Source organism: Schistocerca piceifrons, chromosome X (genome assembly GCF_021461385.2).
Source record: "Schistocerca piceifrons isolate TAMUIC-IGC-003096 chromosome X, iqSchPice1.1, whole genome shotgun sequence".
Lineage (NCBI taxonomy): Eukaryota > Metazoa > Arthropoda > Insecta > Orthoptera > Acrididae > Schistocerca > Schistocerca piceifrons.
The window spans coordinates 386,124,371-386,145,994 of record NC_060149.1 but is presented as its reverse complement, the minus strand read 5'-3'; the positions used below and the strand labels follow the sequence as shown (position 1 = coordinate 386,145,994).

General features: G+C 40.4%; 1 protein-coding gene across 1 annotated transcript in view; it reads left to right on the top strand.

Moving 5' to 3' along the window:
- LOC124722372 (IQ and ubiquitin-like domain-containing protein) overlaps window positions 1–21,624 on the top strand; it is a 210,393-nt gene that overhangs the window by 171,670 nt on the left and 17,099 nt on the right. Inside the window, exon 8 of the mRNA XM_047247547.1 lies at window positions 16,200–16,385. Within this exon, the coding sequence (XP_047103503.1) occupies window positions 16,200–16,385 (186 nt within the window). The remainder of the gene's footprint in view (window positions 1–16,199; window positions 16,386–21,624) is intronic.

Below are 21,624 nucleotides of genomic sequence, written 5' to 3'. Positions count from 1 at the left end.
TTGCCAGAAGGCCTAACAAAGGCACGAAAATTGCCACACGCAGCACTTCTGCTCAATTTAAAGCGGCGCACCACATGAGATTCTGCGCTTCCTCCCTCAATATTGTCACACGCGGGTACCACACACACTGTATCGCCATCTACGACAACAGATAATTTATGTATGTCATCAGGGTGCACATGTGTTGTGAATTCTTGGATGGCACCTGTACGAGCAATGGTAGGGAGCCAGGGAGGTGTGGGAAAGCCATGGCAGGGGGAAGCATCTGCTAAGAGGGGGGTGGCAGGTGCACTAGACTGTGCAGGAGACAACCTCGGGCGATCAGCTGACAGACGAGGGAGCGTGACCGAAGGCAACGAGGAGCCAGTGTGGGTTGAACGGCATGACAAAGAGCTGTCACACGAAGATGGTAACACAATGGTAGAATCCGAGTGGTTGGCAGTTCGACTGCGAGGGCTGTGAGGAGTGAAGCCCCGAAAAGATTGGCCACTCGAATTAGATGAACGCGGAGAAGGAGCAGTGCTCGGCAGAGAAACACGCTGTGGAAAATCAATACCCAAATGCATGGTGTGGGAAGATGGATGGCCGCTCGAAGCAGGAGTGGGAGAAATAGGGGCAGAATCAGGGAGGTTCACCTGAGGCTCAATGAAAGCTGGTTTCACTCGGTTGAGTGAGACCGTGATTACAGAGTCTTTTATGAGGAGATCCATGTTATTCTCAGAGCGTTTGACGACCTTGTAAGGACCTGTGTAGGGCGACTGAAGCGGGGCTTTGACTGAGTCGTCTCTGAGAAACACGTACTCACAAGAGTCTGGCATGCGCGGTACGTACACGCGCGGAGGTGTATGAGCAGCCGGAGGTGGCGGCTAAATTTTGCTGCAGTGCAAGCGCACCCACTCGAGAAGTGAAGGGAGTTCAGAGGGCCATGGAAGTGGGGTCGGAGTGACTAATTCTCCAGGCAAAACCAGAGGTTGGCCATATACAAACTCGGCTACGGACCCCTTGAGGTCTCCCTTGAAAGTCGCACGAAGGCCAAGAAGCACGAAGGGCAGTGCCTCTGTCCATAGTGAGTCATGGCAACGCAGGGCAGACTTCAGGGTGCGATGCCATCGCTCGACAAGCCCATTGCTTTGGGGGTGGTATGCAGAAGTATGAATTTTGACAATACCACACATTTTACATAAGTCAGAGAAAACTGAAGACTAGAATTGTTGCCCCTGGTCAGTGGTGAGGTAAACAGGTGAGCCAAATCTAGAGATCCACGAATCTAAGAATGCTCGACTTACTGTCTCAGAGGTAATGTTTGGAATAGGCACAGCCTCAGCCCACCGAGTCATCCTGTCAATAGCTGTAAACAAGTAACGGAAACCCTCGGAGGGGGGCCAAGGGCCTACGAGGTCGACATGAACATGGTCAAACCGGCCTGGAGGTTGGGCAAAACAGCCAAGGGGTGGAGAAGTGTGCCTGGAAACTTTGTTCTGTTGACACACCATGCATGCCCTTGCCCAAGACTGACATGTTTCTCCAGACAAACCGTTCAGCTACCAGACGGGTGGAGGCTTTGACACCGGGGTGTGCTAATGTGTGTAGTTTGTCAAAGACCTGGCATTGAAGGGGCTTAGGAATGAATGGCCGCAACGTACCAGTCAATTCATCACACCACACTAAGTCAGATATGCCAGGGAAAGTAGAGCGTACCGGTTGGAGAGAGGAGCTGTGGTCTGAAATTAACTGCATGGTATCGGGGTCTGCCGATTGCAACCGAGGTAGGTCCGTTAAGTCAATTAAGGTTGTGACAGCACCAACACGCGAGAGAAAATCAGTGACCACATTGTCCGCTCCTCGGATGTAGCAAATGTCATTTGTAAATTGCAAGATGTAATCGATGTGACGAAAGCGTCGTGGGGGCGGATCAGCCGCAGGATTTTTTATGGCAGGAACCAACGGTTTGTGATCAGTGAGCACATACAAATCTCGTCCCTCAACATCAGTTCTGAAGTGTCTTATGGCCTCGTAAACTGCAAGTAGTTCTCTGTCGAATGCTGAGTATTTCTTCTGCGCGTTGTTTAGCTTTTTTGAGAAAAACTGCAGGGTGGTCGTAACATCGTTGTATGTCTGACTCAGTACTGCGCCAATAGCATTGTCACTAGTGTCAGTAGTGATAAACATTGTGGCGTTCGCCCGTGGGTGAGCAATAGTGACAGCGGAGGCCAACAGCTGTTTGAGTTCATTAAATGCCTTGTCCATGTCTGGTGTCCATGGTACCTGGCGGGTGCCAGAAGTTTGTGGGCCAGCGAGAGCATCTGTGAGAGGAGCCTGCACCACAGAAGCGGCTGGCAAATGTTTCTGGTAATAATTAACGGTTCCAATGAACCTGCATAATTCCCTGTAGGTTTGAGGGCGTAGCATCTCGAGAAACAGGCTTGATCTTGTCCTGTGGTGGTGTCAGACCATCCGATGACACAACATAACTTAGGAATGTGACGGATGACTGGTGCAATTGAGTCTTTTTATTGTTCAGTTCAATACCAGCGGCTGCTAAAATATCTGTCACGACTTGAACACGCTCCTCACTCTGTTCTAAAGTAGAAGCAAAAACCAATATGTCGTCCATATATACGAAACAAAAGTCTAGATGGGATAAAGTTTGATTGATGAAATGCTGCCACGTTTGGGGTGCATTTTTCAACTCATATGGAATAAATTTGTATTGGAACAGCCCGAAGGGAGTGGTTATGGCAGTCTTTTCAATGTCCTCCGGAGCCATAGGAATCTGATGAAATGCGTGCTTACAGTCGAAAACAGAGAAGTACTTTGCACCTGCGAGCGCATGATTGAAGTCTGCGATGTGTGGTACCGGATATTTATCAATGATGGTGCGGGCATTTAAACGCCTATAGTCTCCGACCATACGCCAAGTACTGTCTTTCTTTTGGTCAAACAGGATAGGATTAGCCCAGCAACTGGAAGAAGGTTCAATTATTCCCTTTTGTAACAGATCGTCCAATTGTTCTTTTGATATTTTCATAAATTCCGGCTTGAGGCAGCATGGACGTTGCGATATGGGCGGCCCATCGGTTAGACGTAACCGATGAACTGTGCCGTTAGTGACTACTGCAATACGTGGCGCGGCACGATAGTCAGATGTCTGTGAAGTGGAGCAGGCAGTGGCGGATGGGCCAAGCAGATGGCCATAGTTCATTGCCACAAGCTTGGCAAGTTAATTTTCCATTCAGAACGCAAGGAGCATGAGCACTCGGGCATACCCTATCATTACAAAAGGGGCTGCTGACACAGTTTACAGAGTTCACAACATTGTCGTTAACGTGCGCGGGCACGGGAACACCAGATTGGCACGGACTGACCTTGTCTGTAGCCGACGAGTCGTCTGCTTGTAGTGCCGCGAGGCGTTGTTGTGTGGAGGCCAACTCATGGTGTATGTCGCAGAGATGCAGCAGCATTTCCATACGTTCCATCCGCAACTTAGAAGACTTGGCGCACTCCACTAGTCACTTGTTTGTCCAAGATTGCAGCTCCAAGGATAGGTTTACACACTTCTTAGTATAGCACTCATGTTTGGTGTTAGCCGAACTGTCACTCGGCGAAGCGAAAGGAATATGTTTGTTAAGGGAGGGGTAAAACACAGTATTTTGCACAAAATCTAGTGACAACTGATAGTGCTTGAGGAAATCAATTCCGAGAATAGGTTCTTCAATTGTTGACACTAGAAACGTCCACTCCAGCTTGCACTCGGGCGAAAGTTTCACTGTATACAAAGTGGAACCCGAACACTGTAGGGTAGACAAGTTCACTGCACGAAGTACTGTTTTGTGTGGTTGCACTTTATTGGTTGCACTTTATTGGTTGCCAGCAGCAAAGAGACGTCTGCGCCAGTGTCTACCAGAAAACATACACCTGATCGTAAATCGCGAACATAGACTCGACCACACTTACTGTTATTGTCCGAAACAGAGTGCAACATGGGATGGTGCCCGTTGTTTACATCACAGGAGGTGGCACCGTAGCCTACCTGCGGTTGGAGTTTGGGTAAGAACACGGTGACTGGCATTTGTGAGCTTGCTCCCCGAATCTCGCGTGGAAGAAACAGTAAGGTTGGGCGGGCCTGTGCCCTTGTGGGTAGTTGCTAGGTGACGGAGTATGTGCCCCAGAGTCTTCCACAGAGGCCGATGCACTGTCGTTGCGAGGAGTTGAAGGTGCAGGCAGGGCAGCTTACTTAAAAAACTTGTTATCAGCAGCACCAGACAAGGGCGTGGCGTCAGAAAGCGTCTTAGTGCGGTCACGTCCAGAATGCAGTGCACGGAGCTCATGTTGCCTGGCGGAGTATGCTCTGTCGGCGGCGCGTAAACGTTCATTTACTGGCCTATCTTCATACACAGAGATTGCAGTCTGGACAGGCAAAGGCAGCTTTTCAGTCCAGATTTCTGCGAGCGTGTCATCAGGCATAACTTGCTCATTGACGAGAAGACGGATGCACCGCCACAGCTGGGACAGAGACCTGTCGCCGAGGCGCTCTTTGTAGATGAGCTGTCGCACATTTTCTCTCCTGGTTTTAGAGACGCGCTCCAGTATCGTTTGTTTTGTCACAGCATACTTCCCTGCTAGGGGAGGTGCTTTGACCAGATCATAAATTAAATCGACGCGGTCGTGAAGATGGTTCATGAGGCAGGCGAAGCATGCGTCGTCGTCCAAAGCACAGACATTGAATGTTTGCTCAACCAGGTTAAACCAGAACTCCGGATGAGCGGGTTTGAAGTCTGGTAATTTCGGCAGATTTGGCACTGCAGTCACTACGGAGGTGCGCCTATTACTTCGGATGGAAGTAGAGCATGCAGAAGATTGCGAGTCCCGATTATTGGCGTCACGTAATTCAGGAATCGTGAAATTCACTTGACGCCGGGGGGGGGGGGGGGGGGGGGCGGCTGAGAAGCGACGGACGCTCGAGCGGTGTGAGGATCGTAGTCAAAATGTGCATTCTCATTGACGTGGTAGCTCGGAGAGAAGCCACAAGTGCTTAAGTACACCGGTGAATGTCCGTTATGCACACAGTATTCACTCGACCGTGAGTGGTGGGGCTGGTTGTAGATGTTGGAGTAATTACTATCCAGCACAGAATTGTTGGCCTGATTAGAAGCAACACAAGGATCCCACACACGTCCACTAGGATGCACACTCAGTGTGATATTTGCTGTTTGGCGAGCATTGAACACCTGTTGACTAGCCGGCGCGGAAGGATACACACGTGGCGGGAACTGATTCGAGTTTGAATTTACTACTGGATTTTCCAAAGTAGCAAAACCTCGCTCGACGCCATGAACTGTATTGAATTGTGTGTTCGACACAGGAGTAGAAATGTTCCGACCAACACTCTGTGGAGAACACGTGGCAAGGTCCCGGCTAACAAAGCCAGAGTCCACGACCGTTGGCGGTTGGAAGAAACTGGCGGCACTCGATGAATTCCACTGCATGTTCTGGCTGAAGGATTCCGAAGATTCTTGCGGCATGTCCACTATGATGGCAGGAGTGCTGGAGAGATGTTGCTGGAATCCAGGCGGCGGTGAATGCTGAAAGGCCATTGTCTGGAGCTGAACAAAGGCCCTCGCGATCGCGGAGAAACCCGACGCGGTAGGCACGTAAATAACCTTCAGGCGGTAACTCGGACGCGTATTACACAAAAACGGGGTCACCAGTGAGGGAATATGGTATAGTTGTACGTCAACAACTAGAATTCTCTGATATACAGATTTATTCACACTTAGCGTCTACACAGATACAAGTCCGGAGGCTAACTGCCGTTAGCGTCCAACATGCTCTCCAAACCCCTTTCCTCAAAGATAGCACACTTACGCACAGAACAAATATCGATTTTTATGGCGCTCTACACCACAATATCTTTATTATCACCTTTTTAAAGACACGAACTACTTCAGAAAGTTTCAGAGCTTCAGGGAAGATACCTGCCTGGAGAGAACAGTCACAGAGGTGAGTTAATGGTTCAGCAATTGTGTGTTGACAATTTTTGATTACAGCTGCTGGGATACCATCAATTCCAGCTGAATATGAATTTTTTAACTCTCTGAGGGCTTTTGCAACATCATTTTCAGTGACTTTGGTAATGAATATTGACTCTGCACATGTGTGATATTTTTGGTTTGCTGGTTGGTAATTTGTGTTAGAATTATTTTGGATCAGTTTTTCAGCTATGCTTGTAGAGATATCTGAATGGGTTAAATATTAAAGTAAGCATGAAAACAATATAGGAATACATTGAAACATGGTCAACAAAAATCATAGTAGAAATATATTTAAAAGGCAAAATGTTGCATGAGAGTTACATTGTCATCAATATAATAGGTGCAAATGATGTGGCATGTTATGTAGCCAGTATTTGAATTGGAAGTTTGCTAAGTTTCTAGGACAAAACAAATTGAAAAACACTATTGTTGCTGCCATTCCACATTGGCATGATTTAATGTATAACTCATGTGTTAACAGAGAGATGAGAAAAACAAATGCAGGAATTTAATTCTTATGCTCAGGATATGAAAAATGTTAGATTCTAGACACAAATACATTAGATAAAAGCATGCACACTAAACACATGTTTTTGTGAAAAATTAAACAAAATGATTAAAGAAAAGATAGAAACTAGTAGCCTAACAAATGAAAACAATTCATTTGCGAGTGAACTTGAAGCCACTTTTTAAGTGTAAAGCAACCTACAGTATGTGCACAAAAAGGCAAACACCTGCTGTCAGCATGAAAAGACAAAAAATGTAAAATAATGTTCCAGGATATAAGTCTGCAAGCTTTTGCGGATGTTGTCATTGTTGATAAAATGAGTGTGACATACTCCTCTTTAAATTTCTCTGCTGCTTGACACTCTATGGCAACTCAACAGGGAAATGCTACATATACATTCATTTTCCGAACAAAATCCAAATAAAAATTATCTTCATCATGGAGGTGGAGAGTGACGTTAGCCTCCCATGTTTAGATATGTTGATCTACAGGAGATCTGACAATACTCTATGGCACTGAGTTTATTGGAAAACTATCAACACAAACAGATATGAGGGGGTACTCAAAAATAATCAGAATCATAATGTTGCACGTTATGTACTTGCAGTACCAGGTTGTGCCACCAGAGGTCTGTTGTAGGACCTCTCCTGAGTCATTCCATCAGGTGGCATCACCAGACATTAACTCGTATGGTTTCTGTGGCAGTTCTCTAAGTGTGCATACAGTGAAGACATGACACGAAACAATGGCTACTTCTTACCAACAATGTGTAACTGTGAAATTTTGTTTTTTCCTCAGCAAGAATGCAGCAGAAGCTATTTGATGATGCACATATCTTACAAAAAACATTTTCTTAGTAAAACTCAAGTGTACAAATTGTTTTCTTGGTTTAAAAAGGTAGAATTGGCCATTGGAGATCATCCCTGTTCCAATCACCCTTCAACTGCTCAAAGTGTGGATGTCAGCAAAATCTGGGATGTGATCAACAAAGACCAATGTAGGACAATTGACCAACTCAAAGGCTTATCCAGGTTGTCCCATATCTCAATTCAGCACATTCTGACTGTTGATTTGAGGATGCAAAGGGTGTTAGCAAAGTTCGTGCTGAGACTTCTCACCAGAGATCAAAGGTATCATCACATCCAAGGCTGTTATGAAATGAAGGATGTGTTCAAAGACAGTCCAGAAGCAGATTATGAAAAGGCTGTGCAGAAGTTTGGTGTGAAAACATCTAGCTTTGTGGAATGCCAGCAAGTGGTATCTGCATCACGACAACGCTCCCGTGCACACAGCTCTTCATGTTCACCAGTTTGTGGCATCAACGAAGATGACTACCTTGACTCACACCACCTATTCATCAGATTTAGCACCCTTGGATTTCTTACTGTTCCTGAGGATGAAAAGAGACTTCAAATGGAAGCATTTTTCCAATTCAGAGATGTTAAATACAATGTCATAAAGGTGACAGTATGTATTAAAGAGGACAAATTGAAAAGGTGCTTCCATTACTGGAATGAATTTTTGGATAAGTGCATTAATGTTAGTGGAGACTACTTTGAATGATATAAAGGTTGTATTTGAAAAACAATAAAGTAAATGCTTTCTAAAAGAAAATTCCAGTTATTTTTGGGTCCCCCTTCAAGAACAGTGTGAGATGGTATGCATTTAAATAGATTAGGGTCTGTAACCCTCAGCAAAATGTTTACAGATGTCTGCAAAATAATCAGAAGAAGGGGAAATTAATATGGCCTGCTGGGGGTGGAAAAAACAATTGCTGCAGCTGTAAAAACAAAACAGAAGCCCTACACAAAAAAGGAGGGACTACAGAATATGCTCTCAGAATGCAGCCCGCAACATATAAGTCAACAAAAGAAAAGTTATATAAAAGTACTACATCAGAATATTCAGTACATTGGTAACAAGAAACCAGAAGCAGAAGTAGTCCTAAGTGAAATACAGCCAGACATACTATGTATCCCTCCCCCCCCCCCCTCCCCCACCCCACCCCCCATGAACCATAGACCTTGCCTTTGGTGGGAAGGCTTGCGTGCCTCAGCGATACAGATAGCCATACCATAGGTGCAACCACAACGGAGGGGTATCTGTTGAGAGGTCAGGGCAACAGTCTGGATGATTGACTGATCTGGCCTTGTAACACCAACCAAAATGGCCTTGCTGTGCTGGTACTGTGAACGGCTGAAAGCAACGGGAAACTAGGGCCATAATTTTTCCCGAGGGCATGTAGCTTTACTGTATGCATAAATGATGATGGCGTCCTCTTGGGTAAAATATTTCGGAGGTAAAATAGTCCCCCATTCTGATCTCCGGACGGGGACTACTCAAGAGGACGCCGTTATCGGGAGAAAGAAAACTGGCATTCTACGGATCGGAGCGTGGAATGTAAGATCCCTTAATCGGGCAGGTAGATCAGAAAATTTAAAAAGGGAAATGGACAGGTTAAAGTTAGATATAGTGGGAATTAGTGAAGTTCGGTGGCAGGAGGAACAAGACTTTTGGTCAGGTGAATACAGAGCTATAAATACAAAATCAAATAGGGGTAATGCAGGAGTAGGTTTAATAATGAATAAAAAAATAGGAGTTCGGGTAAGCTAATACAAACAACATAGTGAATGCATTATTGTGGCCAAGATAGACACAAAGCCCATTCCTACAACAGTAGTACAAGTCTATATGCCAACTAGCTCTGCAGATGATGAAGAAATTGAAGAAATGTATGATGAGATAAAAGAAATTATTCAGATAGTGAAGGGAGACGAAAATTTAATATTCATGGGTGCCTGGAACTCGATAGTAGGAAAAGGGAGAGAAGAAAACGTAGTAGGTGAATATGGATTGGGGGTAAGAAATGAAAGAGGAAGCCACCTGGTAGAATTTTGCACAGAGCACAACTTAATCATAGCTAATACTTGGTTCAAGAATCATAAAAGAAGGTTGTATACATGGAAGAAGACTGGAGAAACTGACAGGTTTCAGATAGATTATATAATGCTAAGACAGAGATTTAGGAAACAGGTTTTAAATTGTAGGACATTTCCAGGGGCAGATGTGGACTCTGACCACAATCTATTGGTTATGAACTGTAGATTAAAACTGAAGAAACTGTGAAAAGGTGGGAATTTAAGGAGATGGGACCAGGATAGACTGACGAAACCAGAGATTGTACAGAGCGTCAGGGAGCACATAAGGGAACAATTGACAAGAATGGGGGAAAGAAATACAGTAGAAGAAGATTGGGTAGCTTTGAGGTATGAAGTAGGGAAGGCAGCAGAGGATCAAGTAGGTAAAAAGACGAGGGCTAGTAGAAATCCTTGGGTGACTGAAGAAATACTGAATTTAATTGATGAAAAGAGAAAATATAAAAATGCAGTAAATGAAACAGACAAAAAGGAATACAAACATCTCAAAAATGAGATTGACAGGAAGTGCAAATGTAAGGATGTAGAGGCTTATCTCACTAGGAGTAAGATAGATACCTCCTACAGGAAAATTAAAGAGACCTTTGGAGAAAAGAGAACCACTTGTACGAATATCAAGAGCTCAGATGGAAGCCCAGTTCTAAGCAAAGAAGGGAAAGCAGAAAGGTGGAAGGAGTATATAGAGGGACTATACAAGGGCGATGTACTTCAGAGCAATGTTATAGAAAGGGAAGAGGATGTAGTTGAAGATGAAATGGGAGATATAATACCGCGTGAAGAGTTTGATACAGCACTCAAAGACCTAAGTCGAAACAAGGCCCCAGGAGTAGATAACATTCCTTTACAACTACTGACAGCCTTGGGAGAGCCAGTCCTGACAAAACTCTGCCACCTGGTGAGCAAAATGTATGAGACAGGTGAAATACCCTCAGACTTCAAGAAGAATATAATAATTCCAATCCCAAAGAAAGCAGGTGTTGACAGATGTGAAAATTACTGAACTATCAGTTTAATAAGTCACAGCTGCAAAATACTAATGTGAATTCTTTACAGACGAATGGAAAAACTGGTAGAAGCCGACCTCGGGGAAGATCAGTTTGGATTCCATAGAAATATGGGAACATGTGAGGCAATACTGACCTTATGACTTATATTAGAAGCTAGATTAAGAAAAGGCAAACCCACATTTCTAGCATTTGCAGACTTGGAGTAAGCTTTTGACAATGTTGACTGGAATACTCTCTTTCAAATTCTGAAGGTGGCAGGGGTAAAATACAGGGAGCAAAAGGCTATTTACAATTTGTACAGAAACCAGATGGCAGTTATAAGAGTTGAGGGACATGAAAGGGAAGCAGTGGTTGGGAAGGGAGTGAGACAGTGTTGTAGCCTCTCTCTGATGTTATTCGATCTGTATATTAAGCAAGGAGTAAAGGAAACAAAAGAAAAATTTGGAGTAGGTATTAAAATCCATGGAGAAGAAATAAAACCTTTAATGTTCACCAATGACATTGTAATTCTGTCAGAGGCAGCAAAGGACTTGGAAGAGCAGTTGAACTGAATGGACAGTGTCTTGAAGGGAGGATATAAGATGAACATCCACAAAAGCAAAACAAGGATAATGGAATGTAGTCGAATTAAGTTGGGTGATGCTGAGGGAATTAGATTAGGAAATGAGACCCTTAAAGTAGCAAAGGAGTTTTGCTATTTGAGGAGCAAAATAACTGATGATGGTCAAAGTAGAGAGGATATAAAATGTAGACTGGCAATGGCAAGGAAAGCGTTTCTGAAGAAGAAATGGGTACATCTTGGTATAATAACTGGATCACAGTCAACATGCAGGTAGAGTCTACATTTGCCAATTATGAACAAGAGATTTACTGTTTTTTAAAGCTTTTGCCACATAAAACTTTTATTAGGCATAAACAAGCCTGGTTTGATTTTGGAGGGGGTATCCTTCATACTGTATTTGGTACTTTAATTAATCAAGATCTACTGGAAGCCAAAGGCAAAATATTAGATCTTGAACAACAGTCCAGTACAGATTCAGCTAACCTCTCTAATGAAATTATCGTATTAAAGAATATGCAAGGAACCATTACTAACCACACAGTTTTCATTGAACAGATTGTAAAGCAATTTATCTCACATTTCCTCGTACTTCGCAATGAAACAAACACAAATATCCAAGAACTATTCCAAGGACTAATGCTGTGAGTATGCACTTAGATTTAAGCACTCTTTTGTTAAGGATTGCTGATAGCTTATCAAATGCTAGAATTGATGCCCTTAACTTAAGAACAGCCTTAGAAAATAGTTCAAATGATTGTCTGAGCAGCGTACTACTACATCCAGAACAATTTTTACAGATCCTACTATCAATTGAACGAAAGCTAGATGCAACATATACCATGATTTACCCTGTTAACTCTTACAATTTATATGCTTACTATAAGTTAACCACCACCTTAATGATTGAAGATGAATTAACTGTTATTGTTTTTATTCCCATTGCTAGACCAAAGCATAATTTTGAAATGTATAAGATTTATACTTACCCTGTGAAATGGAGACAGGCAGGTATACATGTAAAGTATGTACCGAATAACTATCTACTGATAAGCAAGAATCGAAGATATTTTGTGTCCCTGAATGAAAATGATTTGCATATGTGTAAACGTAGTCATCAGTTAATTTGCCCTGAATCAGCAGTATTCTTAGACAGTAGAGTGTACAGCTGTGAGAAAGAATTGTTTTATGAATCATCCCCCAAGAGATGATTGCCCTAGAATTTTAATGCAGCTTTATCATCCATTTCTTAAACGATGCTCTGAAGGTATAATTTCCTCATTTAACTCCACCCTTGATGTCACATTTACATGTAAAAACTATGATACACCTGAGCTACCCTTTACACTAAAATTGAACAATAGTGGATTAATCTTGAATGCCACACATTGTGATTTATCATGTGAACTATTTGATATGCCTAGTGTGTTGCCAACTACATTTCATGCGACTGGACATCTGCCATTAACTAGAATGTTATCTGTTTATTACAACGATTCATACATATTAACATATGGAAAGCATTCCTTATCAAGCTTTTCTGAAGAGAATAATTTGATTAAGGACATCCATAAAAATGTAATCTCTTCAAATAATGAGTTAAATTCCATTGAAGCAGCAAATAGAATTAAGTCCTCCAATTCCTCCAGTAATGTTAATGCTTTCTTGATTGTCAGTATTTTGTTTTTATTGCTTTTATTAATTTGTCTTTTGTCAACAGCATTTGTCATGTATGAAATTGTCATCTTGAAGGCACACTTTTCTGTACTGAACGTTACTGTGTCTGCAAATGAAATACATGTTGCAATGCCTTCTGATGCCACAAATGGCAAAATAGATTCGTAACATCCAGGAGGTCATTTAGAGCCACCTATGGTTGCTCTTTTTCTCTGGGGAGAGTGATGTAAGGGTCTACAGATTGCATGCAGCTGTGTGGTGCATCAACACGTGCTCGCCAGCCGGCCTATGTGGAATGCTGATGATTCTCTTGGTCAGTAGGCGCGCGTCCGGCCGCACTGCGACGGAGAGTACACGACTGGCCGCCGTCCGCAGCGCGCAGTATTAACTAGCATGGTCTTGGGCGTGAATATGTCTCTTTTTCTTAGCTCACCATGGAGCCTCCAATACGACCATAATTAGCCAGTGTTAAGATGTCAGACACAGTGATGATGGGTGCACGTAGCTTGCTTTTTTTATAATCCGCCTTTGTTAATAAAACTGTTTAAACTTACTTCTCATGTTCGTGTACTGCTGTACATTAAGAACCCACCACTTACAAATCCTGACAAAATGTTCATGTAATCATCATCCAGGGCAACAACACAGACTAACCCCCTTATAAAAGAAAGTAATTGAGACTTTTCTAGATTTGTCTAAGAACTTTGATTCTGTAAATCATGGGGTACTTTTATCCAAATTAGAAATTTGGAATACAAGAGAAGAGTGAACAAATTTCTGCAGTTCTTATCTTCAAGTTGGAAGACAATGTGCTACAAGAATGAAGGTAGGATCCTAGCAATAAAATCAAAATACGAGACCCCCAACTGTGAAATAACCCAGGAAGGTATTCTTGGGCTATTTTAATTTCTTGCGTATATCAAAGACATAACTCAGCCACAAAGGTCATAGTTAGTGAACTATGCTGACAATAAATCATTTATTAGCTCCAGCTATTTTTAACAAGTAGCATTGTAAATCATTAAAAAGAACTTTGATCTGGTCACAAAATGCCTAATCATGAATAAACTTACATTGAATAAGGACCATACTGTTGTGATGAAGTTCTTGTTAAATTATTACCAGTCACATGTGGACATAAGTAGTGAATCACTGTCTGTAGCTGAAAAATCTGGTAAACATAAAATTTTAGGCATTGTGATGGACGAGAGAGTACATCACTTACATGTATAAAATGATTAACTGCATCATTTATTTAATAAACATCTCATAGTTATCCTTAAACAAATATAGTTACTATGGATTAATCCACTTATCTATGCAATATGGGATCGAAATTTGGGGTGGGGCACCCACCCATGGATAGGATATTTAGGCTTTAGAAGAGAGCAGATAGAATAATTGTTAATAGTCAAATGCCAGGCCTGTACGGACTACTTCATTAGATATATTTTACTGGCTGTGTAGTCACTACATGCCCTTAAGACAATTAAGTTTGTAAAAGACAATGAATTACTAAGTTTAATGCACAGAAACCTTCATGGTTGCAACAAATGAATCAGATGAAGATACTAAGTAACAAAAGAGCTACAGATCACAGTCCACTTGCAGCTGGAAGACAATCCTATAACAGGTTGCCAAATAAGATAAAGCACCTCTATGGAAATCCATTTAAGGGCAAGCTGAAAAAGTTGTTAATTAAAATATGTTCATATTCACTCAAAGATTTCTGAACTCTATTATCAATAGTACGCTTTTGTATATTGCTGTTTATTAGTCATGGTAAATGTTTATATAGTAGTATCTAATCTGCTACTTTTTGTACAGCTTTATTATGTTTGCAGTATGATATTATTGTGGTAAATGAACAAACAGTGACAATTTCCAAGACTGTAAAGTTATTGTGGACAAATAAAGATTATTATTATTATTATTGTTGTACTGCCAAGATGCACTGTGGCTGAACTTAAAGTTACTGAAACGAATGAAAAACAGTACTAAGTGAGCTAGTTGATCACTAACTTAATACAAACAAGTAGACATCATATTTTGAGACTATTCTGGTTTTCAAACTGTTTTGCTTAGTGGCCACTGTTGTTAGTTGTTAGGAAATCAAAAACCAATTTTAAGTGAGCTTTGCTAACAACAAATGCAAAGCAATCAGTCTTTGTCGACGATATTCTGGTGCAAGTTCATAATAATGATCAGCAGAACAGAGCAAAAAAAGCTATAAATAAAACTCTTATTCTAGTTTCTAATATGTGAGATGTGATTGAATAAATTACAAGTATATCAGAAAAATCAAACATGTACACAATTTTATATCAGTGATATGTACTTAAAAGATTCTTTACAATCAATACACATAAACCTAAATGGTATCATTCTTTTCAATTCAAAACTGCTAACAGTTAATTTTCCCTTGAAAAATTGGGCATTGTGGCTGCAGGCCTCTCATAGTGTATAGAGAAACAACCTCTGCCCACATATACTCAACAGATAAGATTTCCTAGAAGGCCACACTGACACCCTCATGTTTATGATGTGTTCTTCAAACCATCCTGACACAATATGGGAGCAATGCAGAGGTGCATTTTTTGCTGAAGTTACAGGTTGCTTGCAGGATGCCAAAAGCAAACAAACAGATTTACATCTTCAGACAGTATCTTTCACTACTGAAAGACAATGACAGACATAGCAGGTATGTGAACATTCCACATGTGATAATACCTTCATCACCTTGTTATGTGCAGAGAACAGAGGTAAACATCATACCAAGAAGGTGGTTCAGGATGGTACAGCTGGTCAATGGCTGTCTTTGCCCAGCACTAAATTGATAAATTATATGCTTTTCTGTGGCCTGTCTCTCTCCTATTACAGGCCATAATAATTGACAGTGACCCCTGTCGTCAACATGTTGCCATGACAGTACACTCTGGTGGCTGCAATTTTCTCTCTGTTTCATTTATTTCATTTCAATTCAGTGCAAAAATATTTCAGTTTTTAAGGCATGGTGCTTAATACAGTAGTCTCTTATATCTTTATGTCTGATATCAGCTAACTGCCTTTCCTGGCTACATTTATAATACTGTATCAACCTGATGATGACCTCTGTCTGAAAATAGCTGTAAATAAAATTTATCAATTGAGCAGCTTTTGTTTGTTTAAAGATGTAAGTCCTGTATCATTTCAAAGCTGTGAAGCAATTTCATCAAAAAGTGAAATGCATGGATTTGTTGGGCTCTATCTGTAAACTGCTTGATCTCATTTGCAGAATATAATGGTCAATCTAATCAGATGCTTCAAATTAGTCATAAAAATACCATACTTAATGTTTAATAAAAATGTTGCATTATTAGTTTAGTGTAACAGCTGGTCTGAAATATAGTTTTGACTGGGAAAATATCTAATTACAGCAACCATTGTTAAAAACAATAATTACTCACTTCTTAAAATCTTTTCAAGGTTTTGCATTTACAGGAACAAGATTTTTATTATCTTGTTATGAATATATGGCATGGTCACTCTGCCATAAGTGAATCACGAGATATAAATACTTTGAGACTCCCTCGATGGAATATAAAAGAAGATTGGTCTCCATGGAACTGTATTCTCCTTACTGATAATGAAACGAAGGCACATATAAATCTGGAGAATATAAATCAAGTACGTACAATGAGTAGCTTTTAGCTGAAGAATTCAGTGAAACTGTATCATTAGAAGCTCTATTCAGTCAGAATAAATCCCTACTCTTAATTTGTATGTACTGTGAAATAGGTCAATACTGTATGCTGGAATATGACATGGAACCATATATCTGGGTTGTGTAAGCAGTGTTCTGTGATCATTTGTCCACTAAAACTTAAAATATGGTTGGTTTCTGGTCATGTTCTGGTGCACAATTTTAATCTACTATTATAATTATGAAAGCTGCATTTTTTCACCTGCGCCATCATATGAGGGTTGGCCAGAAAGTAATGCACTGCAATTTTTTTCTCAACTGAAAACAATGCTATGAATGCAAAAAATTATTTATGTATTATTTGAAGTCTCCTGAGCAAGCACACCAATTTTCCATCACTTCTGACAGATAGCATAGCTGCAGGACAGTTTCAAAACAGCCTCTGTAGGTGATGTACATTAAAAGCAATGTGCCATCACTGAATTTCTCACTGCAGAGAAAGAAATTGTGGGGAATATTCACAAATGCTTGTGCAAAGTCTATGGAGCACCTGCTGTCAACAGAAGTACAGTTAGTCACTGGGCATGGAGGGTGAGGTCATCAGAAGGCAGTTCGGCAGAGCTCCACAATTTGCAGTGGTGGTGGAGAACATCGATGGCTGTCACACCTGACATGTTGCAGTGAGCTGATGTTGTCATTCGCCATTAAAGAATGCCACTCATGGAAGACATGTTGAAGATGATGAGGGTGTGATTCACACAGTGAATCACTGGCTCCGCAACCAGGACAAGGATTGGTACCAACAGGGCATATGTGCCCTTGTTTAGCACTGGAGGAGGGGCATAGAATGGGATGGGGATTAAGTAGAAAATTAGGGTGTGTAGATGAAACACCATTCTTTCATGTATGTAATTCTCATTATGATCAATAAAAATATATTGAAGAAAAAATTGTGGTGCATTACTTTCTGGGCAACTCTCGTATAATGACAGCAGAAAACTCCTGATAGGCATATTGAAGTGGTGACATCAAATGCATTCACTAACTTGCAAATGTACAAACTACTTGCAGCCACTTGATTTCATAAAGTGCTGACTGACCTGGCTATGTAAATATGTAAGTTAATGCTGATTAGAAGGAAAAAAAATTCTATGATGTTCAGATTTGGGATTAATGCTGTGCTGTTTGACACAGTCATGTCAATTAAATTAGGCAAAATATTTCAAAATGACATGAAATGGAATGAGTATGGAAGGATAGTAGGAGGGAAGGCAAATGGTTGACTTCAGTTTATTGAATGAATTTTAGAAGATTGTAAATTCATCTATAAAGAGGACTGCACATAGAACACTAGTCTGACCCATTCTTGAGTTCTGCTAGGCTGTTTGGATTCCCCACCAGGTCAGTGTAAAGGAAGACACTGAGGCAGTTCACAAGTGTGTTGCTAGATTTGTTACCAGTAGGTTTGATCATCACAGGAGTGTTACGAAGATGCTTCATGAACTCAGACATTTCATGAAACACTATTGAGAAAGTTTAGAGAATTGGCGTTTATGGCTGCCAACAGAATGATTCTATTGCCATCAACATACATTCTACATAAAGACAGTGAAGCCAAGATAAAAGAAATTAGAGCTCTTATGGAGGCATATAGATAGTCATTTTTCCTTTCCTCCATATACAAGTGGTACAGGAAAGGGAATGACTAGTAGTGGTACAAGGTACCATCCATCATGCATCTTATGGTGGCTTTCTGAATATGTACATACATGTGATGTGGAACAGTTTAGCTTGCTAGGCTTGTTTGAGACTGTAACAGCTTTCTGAGTCATTACAGCCTTTGATAATGTCTCCAGCATTGGAAGACAAAATCTTAGGCACAGAAATGTGACTTGGACCAAGACCTAATACCAATAAAACAAAAATCACCAATGATTCAAATACTGGCCAGAAAGGCTGCAATGTATGATGGAGAACTGAGTTGTCAAGTCGATAATATACAATGTTAATAGAGGAACTCACTTGACAATGTGTCACTGTGAATAGCTACTGTAGAAGAAGCTAGAGGCTATCAGTTGAACTGATTTTTTTGTGAACAGTCTTTGACATAATGTCTGGCTGTTGTGTTAATTAAGAATTAGTGATTCACTTCCAGTGGCAATAAACTTGGCTGCCCTCAGAATCCTAACTCCAGCCATCTGCATGAGTTGCTAACTCTATCTGAAGGATATGTTTTCTTCTCCTCAAATTCATCCATTGCTGTATCTGCTCATGGTCTTGTGGTAAATGACAGGTAGTGGAAACACAAATTTGAAAGTCTGAGGCCATTTCCTCCCTTTTTTAATTGTATTTTGTCTGTATCCTTCAAGTATCAGTCTCATGGGATTACAATGAAAATTTATTTTACTTCCTAATACACCATTAACAGCAAAACTGTTGAGAACTATATTTGCAAAAGAGCTCATAGCTGCCTGTTCTGTCCAGAGCACTTTCTATTCAAGAGTACCCTCAATGTAGTAGATACTGGCCACTATCTTATGGTGAGTAGCCTGCAGCCAGGAGTTAATGATGCATCACGCTTTGCACCAATGATCTACAGATCACCTAGCTACTCTCAATTTGGCAAGCATTTATTACCAGACAAAATATCCCTGACAAACAAGATGAACACCTTACAGGGATGTGACAACTGTTCATGCAGCATACAAGGTCAAAATGAATGTGAAAACATTATGTTGGTGTGTAAGTTCATAGCATTTTTGTTTGACATGCAGGTTATTTTCTTTCAAGTTATACCATTGTTCTTGAGGTTAAATATCAAATTTGGAATATTTGAAGTAAATGAGTAGTGTTCCAGGCGTCAAAAAATAGTATGTCAAATGGAAAAGTCTAATATTTGCAATATACTGTTTGCTTTCAGTTTAAGAGCAGCTCAAAACATTAATAGCAGATATGAAGTAAGTGCCACTGGAGAAAGCAATAGTAAAATGTTTTTCTTGTTTTGAGGAGGGTCATTTTTACCTGAATGGTTCTCCACATTCAGGACTACCCACTGGCTTTGATGAAGGCCATTTAAACAGTTTATTGCATGATGGTTCATGTCAGTGTACCTGATAATTATCAAATGTGATGAACTGTGACCATTTAACTTTTGTGCAACATTTGCATGCAATGGTCAAGGTTCAAGTTCAAAACAAACAAACAAACAAAATTCAGTGGATGATATTACTTGCATTTTTGATTGAGCATTATTAGTCTGATTGTGAACACCATTGAGCAGTCCTATCCAGTATTATTACTGATGATGAGATATAGTGCCTTTATGTTAATTTCATAAAAAGAAAGTAATGGCTGAGGCCTAAAACAAAACATAAGGCAGAGGGTGTTGTGAACAACAAATTGCTTTCCAGGGATGTGACATTTATTACTAACAACTGATATTAGGATGAGGAGGAGGAGGAGGAGAAGATTAGAGTTGAACATGCCACGACAAAGTGTTCATTAGGGACGAAGCACAAGCTAGGATGAGGGAAGGATAGAGAAGTAAATCAGCCACGCCCATTCAAAGGAACCATCCTGACATTTGCTCTAGGTGATTTAGAGAAATCATGGAAAACCTACATCTGAATGGCTGGACATGGGTTTGAACTGTCATCTCCCTGAATGTATTATGTCACTCAGTAACTGATATTCATTGCAGCTACAATGTAAGATAAGTAGACAAGAAGACTACTTTAAGTGCTGCTACTAGATGATGTTGTCTGCCTGAACTCTCCTGATTTGACAAAGGAGGCCAACCAGGAGCTTGATTGGGTGGCCATCCTTCACTGCACTTACTCCACCAATCTTGCATCCTCAGATGTTCACAGTCTTTACTCCTTAAAGATTGTCCTTCAAGCAAATTCCTTTCCAAATGAAAATGTACTTCAAATTTTGCTTAAGAACTTCTCTAACCAGCAGTTTTCTACAGATGAGAATGGAGAAACTACACAGACATTGTCCCACAGTTGTAGATAATGTGACAGAATATACTCTTAACAATTAAGTTCTCTCTTGCATTTATCTGTCATGTACAATAAACTAACAAACAAATGAAAAAATTGATAGAGTCACTTATTGGAAAATCATTGACTAATTCAGTTATAGTTTCACACATTGGTAGAACTATTCATTCATTCTTTTTACTGAAAGCAGCCAGTGGGTGCAACTAAATGACAACACTGGATTCACTCAGTAGTCATTTTGCATATTGTCTGAATTACTCATTCTTTCTTTTCAAGTGAAATCAGTCTGTAAGTTTTCTAATGGTTGAACCATGTATTCAGTCTTTCAACTGAAACTGCTCTATAGTGTTTTAGTCTGACTGAGTTATCCACTCATTCCTCCAATGGAAAGTAGTCTTTTCATAATTTAAAACTGATTAATATATTGCCGTGAATTAAGTTCTTCCAAATGCAACTAACCCTTTATGTTCTGAATTTTTGTTCTTTGTTATTAATTATTTTAATTTTTTTTAATGTGATTGTGGCAGGTTGGAAATCGCTTTAGTAGAAGGGAAAATTGGAGAAATATATATTTTTGGTCTTTTATTTCACTTTTTTTCAAAAAGGAGCTTCAGAGACCCATCAGGTCATAATGGTCCAGTCATTGCCAGATGTTACTTAATGAGAACTGGTCTTGTTAAAAACATTCTCTCTCATTGAGACATAAAAACGCCTTACACTTGAAGCACTTTGAGTGAGTTCTGAATTCTATATTGTAAATAGTGTAGCTTCCACATTTTCCATTATTAGCAATAAAATATGTGCATGAGCCCCAAGATTTTGGGTTCAAATTTCATTTGAAAACAAAAACCTCCTCTTTCTTCTTTTATTCTAAATATAATTTGGATCTATTTCTTGTTATCACTACCCTCACCAAATTGAATTTCCTCAGCTTCTGGGGAATAAGTGAAAATATAGTGTGGTATCATTTCTTGTTTGTCTGGTCTGTAAATTGGTCAGTTTGAATTATTCAAGAATGTGTTTTGTTTCAGAATCACTATCTCCTTATCTTCCAGTTACTGGTATGTTACCATGGCCTGTTATGCAAAAACATGAAGCTATAGACATGATGGGACTTACAAGCACAGAATATTTTACACAAAACTTTTCCAAAAATTTGTAATATTTTGTGCTTTGAAACAGTTGTTAGCATAAATAGATTTACAATGAAATTGGGGGA